At 43.1% G+C, this 19,374-nt stretch overlaps 1 protein-coding gene across 1 annotated transcript in view; it reads left to right on the forward strand.

Annotated features, from left to right (window-relative positions):
- Nucleotides 1–2,665: 2,665 nt before the first annotated feature.
- The window catches only part of ptdss2 (phosphatidylserine synthase 2), a 58,821-nt gene continuing 42,112 nt past the window's right edge, over nucleotides 2,666–19,374 (forward strand). Inside the window, exons 1-2 of the mRNA XM_055649696.1 lie at nucleotides 2,666–3,014; nucleotides 17,639–17,740. Coding sequence (XP_055505671.1) covers nucleotides 2,800–3,014; nucleotides 17,639–17,740 — 317 coding nt within the window. The 5' untranslated portion in view covers nucleotides 2,666–2,799. The remainder of the gene's footprint in view (nucleotides 3,015–17,638; nucleotides 17,741–19,374) is intronic.

Below are 19,374 nucleotides of genomic sequence, written 5' to 3' on the forward strand. Positions count from 1 at the left end.
GTCTTGTCAAAGTTTGCCAGCTTTGAGATAATTAAATTGACAAATTGCCAAAGGCAGGATTTGAGTAGAATTTATTTTTAAATCCCACTGGTTGTTATCATTGATTGATTGATATATTGATTGACACTTTATTGTCATGTGTCAAAGTGTCGCCATTGGGGCACCGACAAAGTTACAAAAGTATTCAATATAGCCCCGATGGCCCTCTGCCCACCTCGCCCCCTCCCCGAGTTCCTCTTGGTTCTCCGCAGCCCCCCCCATGCTAGGATCTTCTTTGATCTCTGCGCCCCCCCCCCACGCCAGGTCCCTCTTCTTCTCGGTGGCACATCCTTGACCGACCAACCGCCGGCACTCACTCGGGCGACGGTTCTGCGATGGCTGACGTCCTTGCTCACTCTGACGGTTGCAAGACCGCCTCCAGCATGGCTGTGCAGAGCTCGCCAGGAGCTCCCTTCTGCGCTAGCGCTGTGATCTGTTTGTTTTTGTTTGAATCAAAAATAATTTATTTAATTAGGATCACGATAACCGTGGTAACACACCCACCACCGTAGTACAAACTCACCAAATTATCTAGACACTAAATTTTCAAACAACTATGTTGTAATCCTTACAAATATACTAAATAACTACAATACAACTATATCTCTTTTTAACACCACCCGGGCACGGACGTAACCCCAAAAAAGGGGCAAGCATCTGGCTCGGGCAAAGCCCTCTTCCGCCCTGCGCCGTGACTCAAGGAAGGCCAGCTTGGCCAGGCCAGCACCATGCTCTGTAGTGGGATTCACTGCTGAATCTGGGATTCACTATTGAAAGAAAGGTGAAAGCAAATTCAATAGCTGGAAATCAGATGAAAATGAAAGCAACTTGAAATGTAGAAAAATAAATAAGATTGTGGGAGCAACTGGATAGCTCTGTAAAGGGTTGGTGCAATTATGATGGATTGATTGGCCTCCTATATTGTATCACATTGATTCTATGCTGCTGTGATTCTATGTTGCTGGAATATTGTGAAATGATTAGCCATTTAATTTTTTTTAAATGAAGAAAATACAGATCAATTATTTCCTTCCTTTTTACCCCCATTTTCTATAAATATATATTTTGTTGAGCATAGGAAGGAACTGCAGATGCTGGTTTAAACTGAAGATAGACACAAAATGCTGGAGTTACTCAGCGGGACAGGTACATCTCTGGAGGGAAGGAATGGGTGACGTTTCAGGTCTCTTATTCAAGTGTTTTAGAGATAAGTGTAGGGCTAGGGCGAAGGCATCATCAAGTCAAAAGCGGTTTATTGGCATGTGTCCCAGATAGAACAATGACATTCTTACTTGCTGAAGCACAACAGAATATGTAAACACAGTACATTGTAAACAATATGATAAACGACAGAGAAATAAAAAGTTCAGTGTGTATATATACACATACACACATACTCAAAAAACAAACAATAGTTGTGCAATAATAATAATAATAGTCTATGAAGTCCATTGCTTATTGAGGTTGTAGTGTTTAATAGCCTGATGGCTGCAGGGAAGAGGCTGTTCCTGAACCTGGACGTTAGTTTTCAGGCTCCTGCACCTTCTTCCCGATGGACCTGTTGTGGAGGTAGGTGAACTGCAGTGGGCCAAGTCCTCCAGGTAGATGGGATTTAATGCATTCCATAATAGCATCTCAAAACATTCAATACCAATGGAGCAAGCTCCTCTACATTTAAGTAACCAAGTCCTGATTCGGGGAATGCCTTGTGGAAAACCTCCAATCAGTCTAGAGAGGTAACACTGAGCTTCCCGTTGCCTCTCATTTAATGCTCTTTTTTATCTGTGGCTCCTGCACTGTTCCTACGTGGGCGAACAGACCTTATCTTCCATCTGAACATATTGCCGCTTTCTAAACCCAATAAAGAATTCAGCAATTTCAGATAATTTGCTTTTTCTTTTTGTATTAGAACTGGATAATTCTCTTGTAAGGCTACTCATTAGTGTGTTTAAGCTCAGGTTTACTTGCTCTGCAGACATTCCCTGATCCAACCTATTCCTTTTCATTTCAAAAACTCTTGACCTGAATTTCAGGTTTAATGGTTTCAAGGTTTCAAGGCCAGTTTATTGTCACATGTACCAAGGTACAGTGAAATTTGAGTTACCATACAGTCACACTAAATGAAAAGCAACAAGACACACAACCACATAAAAGTTAACATTAACATCAATTTGTTCGTCATTTCTCTCTAATTTCCCTCATTCATTTATTAGTCATTACAGTTCTGTAAACATCCGGATCCCCTCAGTAACTGTGGCATTGTTGTACCAGAAGAGGGGCCCCTCTCTGTGATATGCTACGTCCAATGCCCCTGTGATACGCCCACAGCTTCGTGGTAGTACTGGAAGTCGGGCCCCTTATGGTCACGTGCCAGCTCCAATGCCCCTCCAGGTCACGTACTACGTCCAATGCCCCATCCAGGTCACGTGTCGCGTCAAATGCCCCTCTAGGTCACGTGCCGCGTTGGTCACGTGCCGCGTCCAAGGCCCCTCCCGGTCACGTGCCGCGTCCAAGGCCCCTCCCGGTCACGTGCCCCAGGTGCCCCGCAAGCCTCGCTGTGGCGCCATTTCAGCCCCGCCCCACCCCCACGGCGGCCGGGTGGGCGCATGCGCACTGGTGCGGCGGGAGCAGGGTCGGAGGAGCGGCGTGCAGTGGCGCCCCGACCCGACCGAGGGAGCGGAGCCCCAGCGGGGAGAGAGAGTGAGAGTGAGAGAGAGACACAGACGCTGCCTGCCCTGCCCTGCCCTGCAACCCGCCAGCATGATCCGCGGGGCCAGCGCCGATCGCCGCGTGGTGAGGAGGCCGGCCGGCGGAGAGCCCAACGGCTTGTGGAGTGAGCCCGAGTCGCCGCCGCCGCCGCCGCCGGGAGGGCGAGTGCAGCGTGGAGAGGCGGGCGGCGGGCGGGACAAGGTGAACGAGGCCCGGCGCAGCACCGAGTCCGTGGTGTTTGACGACGGCACCGTCACTTTCTTCTGGTGAGCCGTGGGGAGTGAGAGAGCGAGCGGGCGTATTGGGCAGGGTGCTGATGGGGAGAGACATCGGCGGAGTAGGGTAGGAGCCGGGAGAAGGGGGTGTTGGGGTGGGTGAGTGAGTGTGTGTGTGGGCGAGAAGAGCCTGGGGTGAGAGCCGGCTGGGTGCATTGTGTGTGTGTGTGGGTGGAAGAGGAGGCGGGCGGATGGAGTGGGGTCGAAGAGGGTGAGAACGTGGGGAGGGGGAGGGAAGGAAAGAAAGAGCGGGGTGGCGGCGGGTTAAGAGTTGTGGGGCCGAGAGTGGTACAAAGGGGAAGGAAGGAGAGAGAGCGCCGGAGTGAGGATGAGTCACGGCAAGAGGGAGAGTGTGAGACAAGGGAGCGAGAGACGAAATGTGTAGGAACTACAGATGTTGGTTAACACTGAAGATAGGCACAAAATGCTGGAGTAACTAAGCAGGTCAGGCAGCATCTCTGCAGAAAAGCAATAGTGTAGAAGTTGGGAGGTCATGTCCCAGTTGTATAAGACGTTGGTGAGGCCACATTTAGAATATTGCGTTCAGTTCGGTTCTAGGCACTGTTATAGGAGAGACGTTGTCAAGCTGGAAAGGGTACTGAGAAGATTTACGAGATGTTGCCAGGACTAGAGTGATCTGTATGTAGAGGAGTTGAGTAAACTGGGACTGTATTCCTTGGAGTAAAGGAGGATGATGGGTGATTGTATTGTAATTAATTTATTAATGAATGAATAAGTTTATTGGCCAAGTATTCACATACAAGGAATTTGCCTTGGTAGCCAAGTATGTAAACATACAAGGAATTTGATTTGCCACCAGTCATACAAAAAAAGCAACAAGATACATAACCACATAAAAATTAAACATAGACTTAAACTGCCACCACAACGGCATGTGAGAATCCACAGGGCACACAACATAAGAGGAGACCCACAGCCATCAGTTCAATGTCCAGGCCACACTGATGTGATCAGAGTTGTACTGACCACTGTCACTCTCTGCAGTCCCTGTCCGCCCAAACAGTCAGAAAGCCGTCAACACTCGCACTAGACTCCGGGATGTCCACATGTAGCCATGTTCCTACAAAACACAGAGACCACTGCGTTCACGGCACTCCCTCAGAGTCCTCACGGTGCAGGCAGCACGTCCATCTTGTTTTATTCGGCAACACCTCATTCCCCACTGTGATGGAAGGCGAATAACATACTTTCTTTCCTGCTTTTCTCCTGCGGTCGGGGCAATCGAAACTTCCGCGGCCAGGGCGATCGAAATCCCCGCGATCAGGGCTGTCAAAGCTCCCGCATCAGGGCGGTTGAAGTTCCTGCGGTTGGAGCCCCACAGACAATCCCAAACAAAGGGACTGCCAGATCCACGATGTTAAAGCCGCCATGCAGACGGAGATATGATGGAAAAAGTCGCAGCTCCGTCGAGGAAAGAGATAAAAAAGGATTTCCCCCAACCCCCCCCCCCACACAATACAAAAACTAAAAGTACACTGAAAACATACAAGTAAACACTGAGCTAAACAACAAAAGAAGAAAAAGATGAGACAGGCTGTTGGCAAGGCTGCCATGTACAGCGCCACCTGGTGGACTTATAGAAGTGTACAAGATCATGAGAGGAATAGATGTGGTAGATGCAGGGTCTCTTGTCCAGAGTCGGTCAGTCGAGGACCAGAGGACAAAGGTTTGTGGTGAAGGGGAAAAATACTTAATGGTAATTTGAGGGGTAACTTTTTAACACAAAGGGTGATGGATGTATGGAACGAGCTGCCACAGGAGGTAGTTGAGGCAGGGACTATCCCAACATTTAAGAAACAGACAAGTACATGGATAGGATATGTTTTGAGAGATATGGACCTAATGGTGTCAGGTGGGACTATTGTAGCTGGGACAAGTTGGGCTGAAGGTCCTGTTTCCACACTATCACTCTGACTATGAATGGGTGACGTTTCTGGTCAAACCCCTGATGGGGAAGGGATGGAGGGAGAGAGACGTGGGAGAGGGTTTGGGGAAGGTGGCAGAGATAGGGAGAGAGGAACTATAGGAGATAGTGATGAGCGAGGCGACAGTTGGGGATGAAGATGGGGGGCGGGTGGGAGGGGGCAGGTTTGGAAGGGAAGGTAATGAGGGGAGGGAGTGGTAAGGTATAGATGTGGCTGAATTTACTACACCTGCACTGGAAATCTGATTTCTGTGAGATATAATGGCCTTCCTGACGGGCTTGAACAAAACTAAATAAAAAAGGGAATGCTAGATACACTCGGGTCAGACAGCCTCTGTGGAATGAAGAAATAAAAAGGACATTTCAGGTCAAGACCCATTGTCAGAACTAGTGTTAACTGCTGTTTCCCTAATACTCCTTGGCCTAAGTAGCATTTCTACTGTTTTAGTCATAAGGCTGTACAGTGGAAACGGGCTCTTTGGTCCACCTTGTCCAAGTTGGCCTATTGGGCTGGTTCCATCTGACAAATTGAGGTTTAATTGCACCCTATACTGTGGCTACCTTTGACAGCTCATTCCTGATATGGACTCTTAGTGGAAAAAGCTGCCCCTGAAATAACTCTTAAATATTCCCTTTCCCCCTCTCACCTCATGTCTATGCCATCTATATTTTAGAATCTTCTACCTTGGGAAAATGATTGTTGGCATTCATTTTATCCATGCCTGTCATGATCTTGGACACCTCAATAAGGTCACCCCTCAGCCTCCTGTCCTCCAAAGAAAAACGTCCCAACCTATCCAACCTCTCAATATTACTGCGGGTGCAGAAGAAGGGTTTCGGCCCGAAACGTTGCCTATTTCCTTCGCTCCATAGATGCTGCTGCACCCGCTGAGTTTCTCCAGCTTTTCTGTGTAACCCTCTCAATATTACTCGCAGGCCCAGGCAACATCTTTGTGAATCTCTTCCTCACCCTTCTAACATAATGACATCCTTCCTATTGCAGGGTGGCCAGAACTACACACAGCATTCCAAGTGTGGTCGCACCAACGATTTGCACAGTGCGCTATGATGTCTCCATTTTTGTGCTCAATACCCCTCCCAATGAAGGCAAGTGTGCCTCCACCACACTGTCCACCGTCGCTTTTAGAGAACCATGCACCTGTAACCCCAGGTCTCATGTTTTACAACACTCTCCATGTCTAACATTTGATGTGCAATTCCTGCCTTGGTTTGACATACTAAAGTGCTACACCCCATATTTCTCAGTTAAAATTGCATTTCCCATCCTTGGCCCATCTTCCCCACTGTTAACTTGGATATTCCTCCTTACTGTTTTCATTTAGTGTTATTTGCAAACAATGTTAATTACATTGTCAAACAAATCGTTAATGCATAGAACAAATAGCAGCAGACTCAGCTTTTATTTCAAATTTCCAGTAGCTGCAGTTTATTGATTTGCAAAAGGAGGTAATTGCTTTTTATCTTCTAAAACCTTGTATAATGCCAAAGATGTCTGCATGTATGCAGTTTGTAAAACAGTCCCAACAAGTTATGAAGCTGAGAATCTGGAAGCATCAATTGTCCATAATGATAGGGCACTGATCACTCCAATCTTTTGTTTGTCAAAGCAGTGATAGACTCCTTGCAATTTGCAATTGGCAAATTAATTAGTATTCTATTGTTTGAAAGCTCACTTCAGATTCCCTTAACAGATGTCATTCCTGCCCCGTTACATGCTGTACAATGTGTCACCCTTCTATCATCTAGATTCCAGATTAATTTGCTTAGTTTTTTTTGGTTAAACCATCTAGCAATAGGCATTATTAACCCATAAAAACCATGGATCATCCAACCCATTGAAGATTTATTGTTAATGTAGTAGTTGTACACGTAGTGTAAAAGTAACTGACTTATTCAAAGGCTGAGTTTCGTTACCTGAGTTGTTAAAATGTTGATGTAGAAATCTCATGAATCCCCGCTGTCATGATTTTCTTGACAAGATTGTTTCATCTATAAGGGGTAGAAAATTAAAACTTGTACCATGACCGGTGCTGAACATGTTCTGGTGGGAAATGATGTTTTAAATTCACAGTTCATGATTTGTGGACAGGTGGTTGATTCTTTTGAAACACACTTGCTCTGATTATCTCCTGCAGCAAATTTCCACTAGAGATCTGCTGCATTTATTTTGGTCTGTTTAATAATGTCTTTCATTCTGTGACAATTATAATGACTGTAATGTGGTTGGATGGTCTTTGGATTTGTGAAGACTTGTCAATAAAAATTTGGCAAGCTGATGCAAGACATTTGGTAGATGGTCCTATTAAAACTAATGGGCAGTAGAGGGGAAATAGTCAGTGCTGCTACTTCAGGTGGTATGTTGACTGAAGCAGTCAATTTGAAAATAGTCTCAAATCCAAAATCTGTTGTCCCAGATAATGTTTTGATTTGGATTCAGACTCAAACTAGTTTATTGTTATATACACCTTATTCACATTAAGCTCCAGAGAAAACAGTATTATAATGCAGTCTGAGGTCGAGCAAAGACAAGTCCAAAAACACAACAACCAGACGAGGTAGAGTAAGAATGCATGGCAGCACTTCCAGGAATGGGGTATGAAAGGTGATTTGGTTCAGGAGTCTGGTAACAGTGGGGAAGAAGCTGGTCTTAAGTCTGAACATCCAGGCTTTCAATCTCCAATATCTTTCCCCAGAAAGTAGAAGAGATTAAAGAGAATAGCCAGGGGTGGCAGGGATCTTTGAGACTTCCAGCCTTTCTGTTGCATGTGATCATTGGACTGATGGAAAGAAGTTGCAAGTTTGTTCACCACTCTGACCGTGTTCACTTGGCCAAGACCAGAGCAGTTGCTGTATCAGGCTGAAATGCAACCTTGTAGAATGCTTTCTATAGTGTATCTGTAGATGTTCAAGAGAATCCTTGTGGACAAGCCACATTTTTAACAGGCGTAAGTAAGATAATATGCTGCTGTGCTTTGTTGATGAACGCATCAGTGCGAAGGGAACTACGTTAGGGGCTGCGGATACACAGGAACTTGATGCAGTCAAAACCATCTCAACAACAACTCTGTTGATGAGGTTAGTTGTGTTCACCTCTTTGATTCCTAAGGTGAACAACCAACTATTTTGCTTTGCTGGCATTAAGGGCTAGCCTGACACCATGACATAAGTTTCTCTATTTATTTCCTGTACTTTGTCTTATCTTTGATGAATTGGCACTGCTCTTGGCCATGTTGTCACGGTGCACAGGGAATGAACATGCAACCCTTCGGGACTCCATTGTTGATGATCATGATGGAAGAAATGTTGTGATCCGTTCTAAATGACTGAGACCAGGAAGTCAAAAAGACAGTTTCAGATAGATTGCAGACCCAATAGGACAATATAACCTGAATGGGGCTGTCCCACTGTAGGAGCTAATTCAAGAGTTTTCCCGAGATTCCCCTGATTTGAACTCGGATAATTCCGGTAATAGCCGCTCGTAGGTACTCGGGGCTCTCGTGGACATTTTTCAACATGTTAAAAAATCTTCACGAGCTTACCGCGTTTCCCGAGTACCTGCCATTAGCGTTACGAGCCGCTAAGAGACGTCCTAAGCTCCGCCGTAGCCGCTATGTACATTCTACATGCTTGCCACGAGTTTGATTTTTTTTTTTTACTCGAGAGAGCTCTTGAATTACCTCGTACAGTGGGACAGGCCCTTAGGAAAGAACGCGTAATTTCTTAATGCCTATTAGATATAACGTGATTTCGATCAGGAACGGGAGAACCACTTATAAGTTACTTTGGAATTGACAAGCAGATAAAACCTACTTTAGAAAATAAAGCTGAGGGGTAAATACTTGCCATGCAACTCCCCACAGTTACAGCCAACACTTAAGAACGCAGTCTGGCGTATTCACTACAGATGATCATCGAAACTGACAAGAAATTGCTTCCATTGACACATGTGCAAGGATACTCCATTAAACAAACTGACATGTAGCATTTAGTAGTTTTAGTTTACAGTAGCAAAAATAAACTTATAAAGATGAGACAAAACATGAAAATCCGAGTGGGGTGGGAAATGATTTTGTCGTTGTGAGTCTGAAGCTTTAGCCTCAAATGCCCTTTTCCCCATTGACACAATTGGTTTTGTAACTATATTTTCATAATGCAATGTTATCTGTATACAAGTAGGTCGATTTATGATATTAATAGATTGTTTCTTTGGATTGGATATTTTCAAATCACTCTTTCATTTGACATACGTTGTATTTATATCTGAATTTGGAATGATTTCTGAATTTAGTTATTACAAAGAAAATCTAAGATCATTATTCTGCATTAAAACCATGGTGTAGATTGCCTGTTAAAGTAGCAATGACTAGTGGTGACGTGTTGCAACTGGAGTCTTTATTCCCTCTTAACTTTTGCCCATTACCCCAATTTCCATATTTTTTAATGTTTATTATTATATCATGGAGTAATTACAATTCTGTAACATAATTGATGGATTCAGCAAATGAGAAACTACTCTTGTCATTTGACATCTGATTAGAAATGCTGCCAGATGCTTTTATTCTCTCATCTGCTTTAAGTGTACAGTAGCGTGGTGTGCTGTGTGCAGTATTTGGGAAAAACCCTGTATTTTTTATCCTGTTATATTAATTTCAAGTCACAAAACATCTATTTCAAATTAGAGAACATTAATTACAGTTTCTATGTCTCAGTTTTAGTTTGTAACTTAATATACATCCATTGATAATTATACTTTAGTCGGAAGATTGGGCAAAGGGCTTTCCATTGTGCTGCATGGGTTATATCATCCCAAAATCACTGGCTGGAGGGTTAATCATTGCCACTAATTCAAGTGGCATGCCTCAGGATGTTCCTAGAGCATAGTGATAGTAAGTGTTGGGGTGGCACAAGCTCTGCATGGATGTTTTCAGTCATGTCCTTGCTATACATCAATGAACAATGCACTATTGTTCAGGTTTTTCCTTGCACAATATATTTTGATGAATGGCTGGGGGTAGGAAATTATATTATATAATCTTGGAGGTCCAGAGCTGCCATCCAGGTTTTTTTAATTAAATCACCGCACAATTTACATTTGAATATTTCTTCAGAGTGGGTAAATTAAGAGAGGTTTTAGTTTGCCATCACTTCTGCCATTGGCCCCCAGGGAGAATTGAAAGGCAATCTTTGGCTGCCTGAAGTCTGGATTAGTTTTCTCATCCTTGAAGATGAATGTGCTATTTGTCATCCTATTGCAAAAGCACCCATTTCATTCACATAGCTTCGGAGAATATCCACCTTCCTCGATTATTCGTTTCAGCTCCTTGGGGCCATTTTCTGCAATCGCACTATCTACAATTGTTGCCTCCCCTATAAGATGAATAAAATGCAGGATTGCCCGTTTCTTGAAACACTTGAATCAACCAGCATTGAATGTATAGGCACTTTCAGAAAATCCTTGTTTTCTTCCAAGATGTCATCATGACCTCAATTCTTCGTGGATCATCAAACTACAATTGATTCTGATTATTCTGCATGCTTAACCCTTTTCTGTTCCTTTTTATTTGCATACAAATCTGAGATTATTGACATACATAAGAACAAGGCCAGGTTAGCACATAACACAAAGAAACAATCCTATAGGTAGACAAAAGTGCTGGAGAAACTCAGCGGGTGCAGCAGCATCTATGGAGCGAAGGAAATAGGCAACGTTTAGGGCCGAAACCCGACTGATGTAGGGTGGGTGATGGGGGCAGGGAGAAGGGCTGAGAGAGAGCTTAGAAGGGGAGGAGACAGCTAGGGCTACCGGAAATTGGCGAAGTCAATGTTTATGCCTGGTCAATTCTTCCCTTCCCTCCCACACCACCCCCTCCCCAGGCACTTTCCCTTGCAACCGGAAGAGATGCTACACTTGTCGCTTTAAACCTTTACCTCCCCCCCCCCCCCCCCCCCCCCCCCCCCCCCCCCCTCGACTCCATTCAAGGACCCAGGCAGTCGTTCCAGGTGCGACAGAGGTTCACCTGCATCCCCTCCAACCTCATCTATTGCATCCGCTGCTCTAGATGTCAGCTGATCTACATCGGTGAGACCAAGCGTAGGCTTGGCGATCGTTTCTCGGAACACTTCTGCTCGATCCGCATTAACCAACCTGATCTCCCTGTGGCTCAGCACTTCAACTCTCCCTCCCATTCAGAATCCGACTTTTCTGTCCTGGGCCTCCTCCATGGCCAGAGTGAGCACCACTGGAAATTGGAGGAGCAGCACCTCATATTCCGCTTGGGCAATTTGCACCCAAGTGTCATAAACATTGACTTCTCCAATTTCCGGTAGCCCTTGCTGTCACCTCCCCTTCTCAGCCCTCAGGCTCCTCCTCTTCCTTTCTCCTTTCTTCTTCTCCCTCCCCCCCCCCACCCTACATCAGTCTGAAGAAGGGTTTCGGCCCGAAACGTTGCCTATTTCCTTGGCTCCATAGATGCTGCTGCACCCGCTGAGTTTCTCCAGCACTTTTGTCTACTTCGATTTTCCAGCATCTGCAGTTCCTTCTTAAACAGAAACAGTCCTATATGTGTGTACATAATAGTCGCCAGGTTTTGGCACCACTTCATAGTCCCAGCTGCTGGTAGCCATTAAGGCCTGTTCGGTCATCCCGCAACAAGTCCTTCTCCTTGCCAACCCATCTTAAACCTTCGTGCCTTCAAGGTGCGGAGATTAAGCCCCTCCCGGTTCTCGGTTTATGGGCAAGCAGGGACCAGGCTTGGCGGTCTCCCTCTCCCAGTTCTGCAGAAGGCGAGCCAGGCCTGGTGCTGAGGTTTGCTGGCTGCCGAGCCAGGTTTGCTGGCACGATAGCACTGCAGCTAGCCATAACCTTCAGCTGCACGTGGCTCATCGGCATTTGTTTCAATAATGCTCTGTCAATGGTATGTGTAAACTGCCTCACTCTGCCCTATGGATTGTTCGTGAGCATGGAAAATAAACTTTATAAACCAAGGAATATTTAAGGTGGTGGACAGGTTGTCAGTCATAGAGGGTACTTTGTCCAGAGGAGATGTTGGTATCTTGGGCAAAATTGCAAATGTTGGTATCTTGGTCAAAAAACAAACTGTTGGAGGAACTCTGCAGATCAGACAGCATCTGTTAAAGGAAATGGATAAATTCTGAAGAAGTGTTGACCCAAAACGTCGTCTGTCCATTTCCTTCCACAGCTGTTGCCTGACCCAAAAGTTGCTCCAGCAGTTTGTTCTGTGTTAGAACGACATTCATATGAGTGTGTGTACTATCCCATTACAGCCTCGGAGATGATGCATTGGTTTGAGTAATCAGGGTACCGTCCTACTGATGGTGTCACTGTTATTTTTTATCTTGAAATCAGCTCTTAATAGAAAGTATAATTGCAAAGACATCTGTTTTCTTTAGGTGTGATGATTTAAGGTTAACCATTTTCACATTTGGACTATTATCTTAAGATACTTTATACCACGGGCAGAAATGACCAAAGATGTACTTGAAACCTGGGGAAAAATGTTTGTTGATCATTTCTGCGAATTATAGGATTGTTTGAAAAAACCATGTGACCATGTTCTTTGGAATTTGGAAGGAGACTTTATTAAACATGGTCTTTTTAGATTTCCAATAACTGCCGAATTAGCTTTTCAATTGTAGAATACCTCTGTTCAATGTGAAAGGTGACCCTGAGCTTCCATTCGCTTCTCACCTTCATTCTTTACTCCAGTCCTACTCTTACCTTTTTATTTTGGTTCCTTCTGTTGTTTTAATGAAACCTGTGGCAGGCTTGAGCAACAACATCTAATTTTCTGTATAGTAACTCCTTGGAGCTAGCCACTGAATCCGACATTTATACGTAACCAGTTTGTCAGAATTGGTCGGTAACATTTAAGTTGTTTTCTCTCAACATGTATTGTTATCTGGTGGATATTTCTTGAGAAAGTTTGCAGCAGCTGCAATCTTTTGTACGTAACAGTTCCAAATGTTTTACCTTTCATCCATCCTCATTCTGTTAACACATCCTCATAGTCCAGAACTTGGGGAATAGGTCTGGTTGAATTGCCGCACAAATTTGATGGGCTGAATTTTTGCTGCTTACTGTGCATACATATTTCCTTACTGGTGCACCCAGCCACTCTCAGTCTTTATTATCTTGCTCTATTTCTTCCTGCTTCCACGTCTGAATATCTTTAAACATTTCTATATTTCCCTCACTCCCATGCCACATTTCTTGCTTTGTTTCTTGGTTCTCATTTAAGAGACAACTTGTAATTTCTGCTTTTGTTATAGTTGGCAATCAGTTGAAGTTGTAAAACAATTTTGTTTTTTACAATTATTGTTTCAATAGGTATTTTATAAACATTGTTTGGAAATTGATTTACATTTTCTTATGGAATAGAAACTTCACCTGAAAGTAATAGTGAATTTGAAAGACATAATTGCTAGCTTCTGAAAAACAGGTAGTTTCAATAAAATAGCATGTTCCAACACTGGAAATAATGGGTAAGGATTTTCCTGTAAATGTTTTTGGGTATTTTCACCAGATGTTATATTCTGAATCTAGGTTGCAGAATTTAAAAAAAAATCGAATATACAACTTTTTATATTGATTTTTCTCCAATGTTTGTAAACCCATAAATTAATGCAAACTTAGTTTGGAAACTTTGAGGTGTGCTTTAGTAAAAGTTTAATTTATGGTATACATTTGAGTGGAGCAAACAGTTTATCTGTGGTATTTCAAAGTACAACAAGGTCTTGGCCAAGACCTCCCAGGAGAGTATGCAAGGCTTATTGGTTTTCCCAGTCTCTACTTAGAAACAAAACTGTTGGTTATAACTTGCTCCGAGTTTGAGGTAATTGACCAAACATGTAAGAATGATGCTACCTGAAATATTTCAAAAATGTTTGCTCACTTTAGTTTTATGGAATGCAGTTTGCTAAGATTCTTCTAAATTGACACGCATTGGTCTGCTCTACTATTTTGATTTGCCTGTCAGTAACAGTATCTAAGTATGGAACATGGCAATATATAATATGAAACATCTCAGATCATGATGAACAGCATTTACATTTCACAAAGAGGCAGTGCACTTGGAATGAGCAGGGTCATTTAACCTGTGAATTTGTACTATGGATTATAGCTGATTTGTATCTTTACATACCTTTACTTATAATCGTGAATATCATTAACTAGAAACATATTTCATGAGATTTTGTCCCTAAAACCTATTTTCCATAAACTATTGCTTGGGGTAAAAAGTGCTTAACACCTGACTACGCCTAGCTCCAATATTAAGTTATTAGTAGTATTGGTTTTGGTTTATTTTGTCACGCACAGAGAGATGCTAAACTTGTCGATTCACCTCCCCCCTCGACTCCATTGACCTAAGTAGTCGTTCCAGGTGCGACAGAGGTTCACCTGCACCTCCTCCAACCACATCTATTGCATCCGCTGCTCTAGATGTCAGCTGATCTACATCGGTGAGAGCAAGCGTAGGCTTGGCGATCGTTTCGCCGAACACTTCCGCTCGGTCCGCAATAACCAATCTGATCTCCCGGTGGCTCAGCACTTCAACTGTACTCCCATTCCGAATCCGACCATTTTGCCCTGGGCCTGCTCCATGGCCAGAGTGAGCACCACCGGAAATTGGAGGAGCAGCACCTCATATTTCACTTGGGCAGTTTACACCCCAGTGGCATGAACATTGAACTCTCCAATTACTGGTAGCCCTTGCTGTCTCCTCCCCTTCTCAGCTCTCTCTCAACCCTCTTTCTCCACCTCTTCCTTTCTTCTTCCTTCCCCACCCCCCACCCTACATCAGTCTGAAGAAGGGTTTTGTCCCGAAACATTGCCTATTTCCTTTGCTCCATAGATGCTGTCCCACCCACTGAGTTTCTCCAGCACTTTTGTCTACCTTCGATGGAACTTCTGACTGATTGTAGTTGGAGGGAGAAAGCTGGTAAAGAAATGGGGCAGGACAAAGCCTAGCAAATGATGGATGGATACCCTCTCATCTGTACCCACCAGTCACTTTGTCTCCCATCTTGTTCCCAGCTTTCTAACCTCTACCACAATCAGTCTTCCATATAAAATCCAGCAAGTTTTGTTTGGATCCCTGGACAACTGCACTCTGGTGAAGACTGCCAGCTGGGTGAGCACAAAGCACAAATGGGATATTTGCTCATTGAAGCTGCATTGGGTTAACCTGGTGTGATGTCAAGTAAACATTTTAAATTGAAGAAATGGATGCAGACAAAAGCTAACGTAGCAAGGTAATCTTTTTGACGATATAAACATTTAATGCTGTCCTTGTATTTTAACGTTTGTGCATTTAAGAGGCAGATTTGATCGCTATCACCTCTTTGACAGTTGGTAATTCCACGGAATAGGGTTTAACAAAGTCAAAGCATTTTGGGGGTTTGGACTGTCAGGTTTGATTGGAGAAGCCTTGCACTATTTTGCGCCTTGCTGTCAGGTGGACCCACTTCCCAACAAATGAATAGAGAGACACACTCAAGTCTGGGCTAAGTTAGATTGCAGTCAGTGGAAAGTCTGATTCAAATTGCAACATTTCCATTATATATTACAAGAGGAGGCCACCTGTAATATAGAAGAATTCTCTGATTTTAACTATTTTATTCAACTATATTGTTTTGCTTTGATGTTTTATTAAATGATATGTAGGTACAAAATGTGAAATTTCCTTGCTCTCCATACCTCAAATTCTATCCAGAGAGGGAGGGAGGGTGGGGGTGGTTATAGTCTTGCTAGTTGGAGCTCCGTTGCCATAGTGAAACTTATTTCTGAAAATTAATGTAATCTATTGTGTCTCTGGTTGTCAATGCTGAGACTCCTTTGGGTCAAACCACTTATCTACAATGCAAGACTTGTTTACTGCAGCTATGACAAATAGTTTTAGATTTTAAAATGAAATGTTTGCAGATTGATTAGCTGGTCAGAGGCAAAGTACATGTTTATGGTTCCAATGTGAATTGGATTTAAAGAGAGGAGTTTTAGTTTCCGTTAATCTTATGATAAAAACGTGTTCATTAAGGACAGCAGAACAATAAACATGGTCTGAAGAAGGGTTTTCGGCCCGAACCGTTGCCTATTTCCTTCGTTCCATAGATGCTGCCTCACCCGCTGAGTTTCTCCAGCATTTTTGTCTAAGAACAATAAACATAATGCCTGATTGTCATTGTTTGAGTGCTTGTATGAAAGTGGGCCCTGCAGAGACTAAAGTTGAGAAATTTCCTATGATTTATAATTTAATGCCTGATTACTTGTGTCTGTTTGAAAAAAAATCATGTTTTTTGATGACACCAAGCCTTTTGTGTTTATTTAAATTAATGCTTTTGTGAGTATCAGATTTAGAGAGTGATACAGTGTGGAAACCAGACCCTTTGGCCCAACTCGCCCACACTGGCCAACAAAGTCCCAGATACGCTAGTCCCACTTGCCTGTGCTTGGTTCATATCCCTCCAAACCCGTCTTATCCATGTGCCTGTCTAACTGTTTCTAACCCAACCTCAACTACCTCCTTGGGCCTAGCCTACTCAACCTCTCCCTATAACTCACACCCTCTATTCCTGGCAACATCCTCGTAAATCTTTTCTGAACCCTTTCAAGCTTGACAATATATTTTCTATAACGGTGCCCAGAACTGAACACAATATTCTAAATGCGGTCTCTCCAACGTCTTACACAACTGCAACATGTCCTCCCAACTTCTATACTCAATACTCTGACTGATGAAGGTCAAAATGCCGAAAGCCTTTTTGACCATCTTATCTACCTGTGACTCGACCTTCAAGGAACCATGCACCTGTACTCCTAGATCCCTCTGCTCTACAACACTACCCAGAGGCCTACCATTTACTGTGCAAATCCTGCCTTTGTTCGACGTCCCAAAATGCCACACCTCACACTTCTCTGTATTAAATTCCATCAGCCATTCCTCCGCCCACCTGGCCAATCGATCCAGATGCTGCTGCAATCTTTCACAACCATCTTCATTATTTCCACAACCACTCACTTTGGTATCATCAGCAAATTTGCTAATCTTGCCCTCTGTATGTTCTCAAATGCTGAATAAATGGAGATTTTCCCCTCTTGTGTCATTATTCATAACTTTACACGACCGTTTTAAGATTAGTGCGGATCTTTGGCTGCTGTCAAGGGATCCGGTTTAGATTCTTCCATCCCGCTCTCCAACAGCTCAGATTAACTTCCTTACAATTTGAATGCTTAAAAATGGTGAGTGTAAAACAAAATCGGACACTGAAGAGTTGAAGTACTAGCAATGACTAGGAAGGGTGGACACAAAGGGGAGAAGAGGGTTGGTTGGATTTTAGCAAATTGTTTAAGAGATTACTGAAGAGTTCAGTCATAATAGGTGAACATTAGACTAAAGGCATTGAGTTTTGACATGGAGGCAATGGTTAAGCAAAAGTTAACAAGGGGATAGTTGTAAAAGTAACCAATTTAAAATCTGCTTTCTAATATTGAATTAGGCATTGTTCTAAGCTGGATATTTTTTTAACAGTTTAAAAAACATTTCCCAGTAGCCATGCATCCCTACAGATATAATTATTTGGGTTTGCTCAGCCTATTACAGTATTGAACCAATAATTTTATTTCTATTCACAGGAGAGCTCACACCTTGACTGTATTATTTATCCTCACTTGTGCACTGGTTTATGTTACCCTGTTGGAAGAAACTCCCCAGGACACAGCCTATAATATTAAAAGGTAAATAATGGCTTTTTCTAAATAGCTCGCTGAATCCTTTTTCATTACTGAAATCCAAAGTATATTTTGTCTTGTATGCCCTGCTTTTTTCAAATCCCTCAACAGTATTGTGAGGTGTGATGCTAAATCCTGATTCTTCCATCACATTAGTTTGCTACCCACAAAACAAGTTCAACCAATATCTATGACAGTCTTCATTTTGGGGAAGGAGGAAAATGATTATTGGAGCCTACAATTTAGGAGACCAAGATATCTTAGAATAAAGAAAAGCTCCTCATGAACTGCTAACATTGTCCTATTGCACATTAAGATCCGCTTGCCCATCACTCACATCCTTGCTATTGCCTTGAATTTTAACCAGATTTTGTGATAACCTTAGATCTCCTCAGTAACCCAACTCATACAGAGGCAGGCCTACACGATCTTTCGGTCTACTTCAGCATCATAAAATAAAATTGTCCAAGCAATTCCTAGCCTGCGGTGTCTCTGCTGGGAGCCTTCCTTGGGTAGCTGTTCCTTGAATAATATATTCACCCATTGGGTTAGCTCTTCATGGGACATCCATCCAACCCCAGTGTTCAGGTCAGCTGTACTCAGACTTGACTCATTTCTCTCATGCAGTCCCCAGTGACGCAGTACACAAATGAAATGCAAGGCCTGGTCAGCAGGATTTGGGCTTTGTGTATTATTTGTTTAGTGATGTTGTGGCTTCCAACGTATCTTCCGTTGGTCCGCTACAAACCATCCATTATTATTCATTTCAGTAGTACCAGTCAATTTCCAGCCCCAAAAAACGTACAATATTGTACTGATGTCATTTGAACAATTATATTTTAGTAGTAGCTCTAGCATAGTGAATAGGTTAGCTAGACATAACTTGATAAATAGGGTCTGCAGAAGGGTCTTGACCCAAATCGTCACCCATTCATTCTATCCAAAGACCCTGCCTATCCTCCTGAGTTTCTCCAGCATTTTGTGCCTATCTTACTGAATGAGGTGTGCTGGTCAAAAAGCCCAGAAGTCATTTTCACTTGAAGGCCCCAAAGCCAAAGTGTAGAAGTTGAGGGATAAGCTTATTCAGTATTATGGTATTGAAGGCTGAGATATAGTCAATGATAAGCATCCTGATATAGGTGTTGATATTGTCAAGGTGATCTCAGGCTGAATGGTAGTGCAAGTGAGATGGTGCCCTCCATAGGTCTATTTTTTCTGTACATAAGTTGTCTGGAAAACTGGTAAAAATGTGGGCCATTACCATTGTTTCACAGCACTTCTTTATAGTTGATGTTAGAACTACTGGGCAGTAGTCATTGAGAGGGGTCACTTTATTTTCGTGGGGACTGGAATACATCTTTCCATCTATTTTCCTGATCAACTATCAGTTTCACGGTTTCCTTTAGATTTTAGACTGCACCTTGTTTATTTATTCTTCTGTATTCTGTACATTTATGTAAGTTTACATAAGGGAAATCTACAAATCAGTGCACTAAATATGTACCACCAGATTTAAAAACACCACCTTCCCCCCTGTTTCAGCTTCTTGAATGAACCTGTCGTATACTTAGGATGCATTCTCAATCTACCACCTGCACTTGTCCTTTTGTATCTGCACATTCTCTGAGATGTAACACTAT

Source organism: Leucoraja erinacea, chromosome 18, assembly GCF_028641065.1.
Source record: "Leucoraja erinacea ecotype New England chromosome 18, Leri_hhj_1, whole genome shotgun sequence".
NCBI classification, from domain to species: Eukaryota; Metazoa; Chordata; class Chondrichthyes; order Rajiformes; family Rajidae; genus Leucoraja; species Leucoraja erinaceus.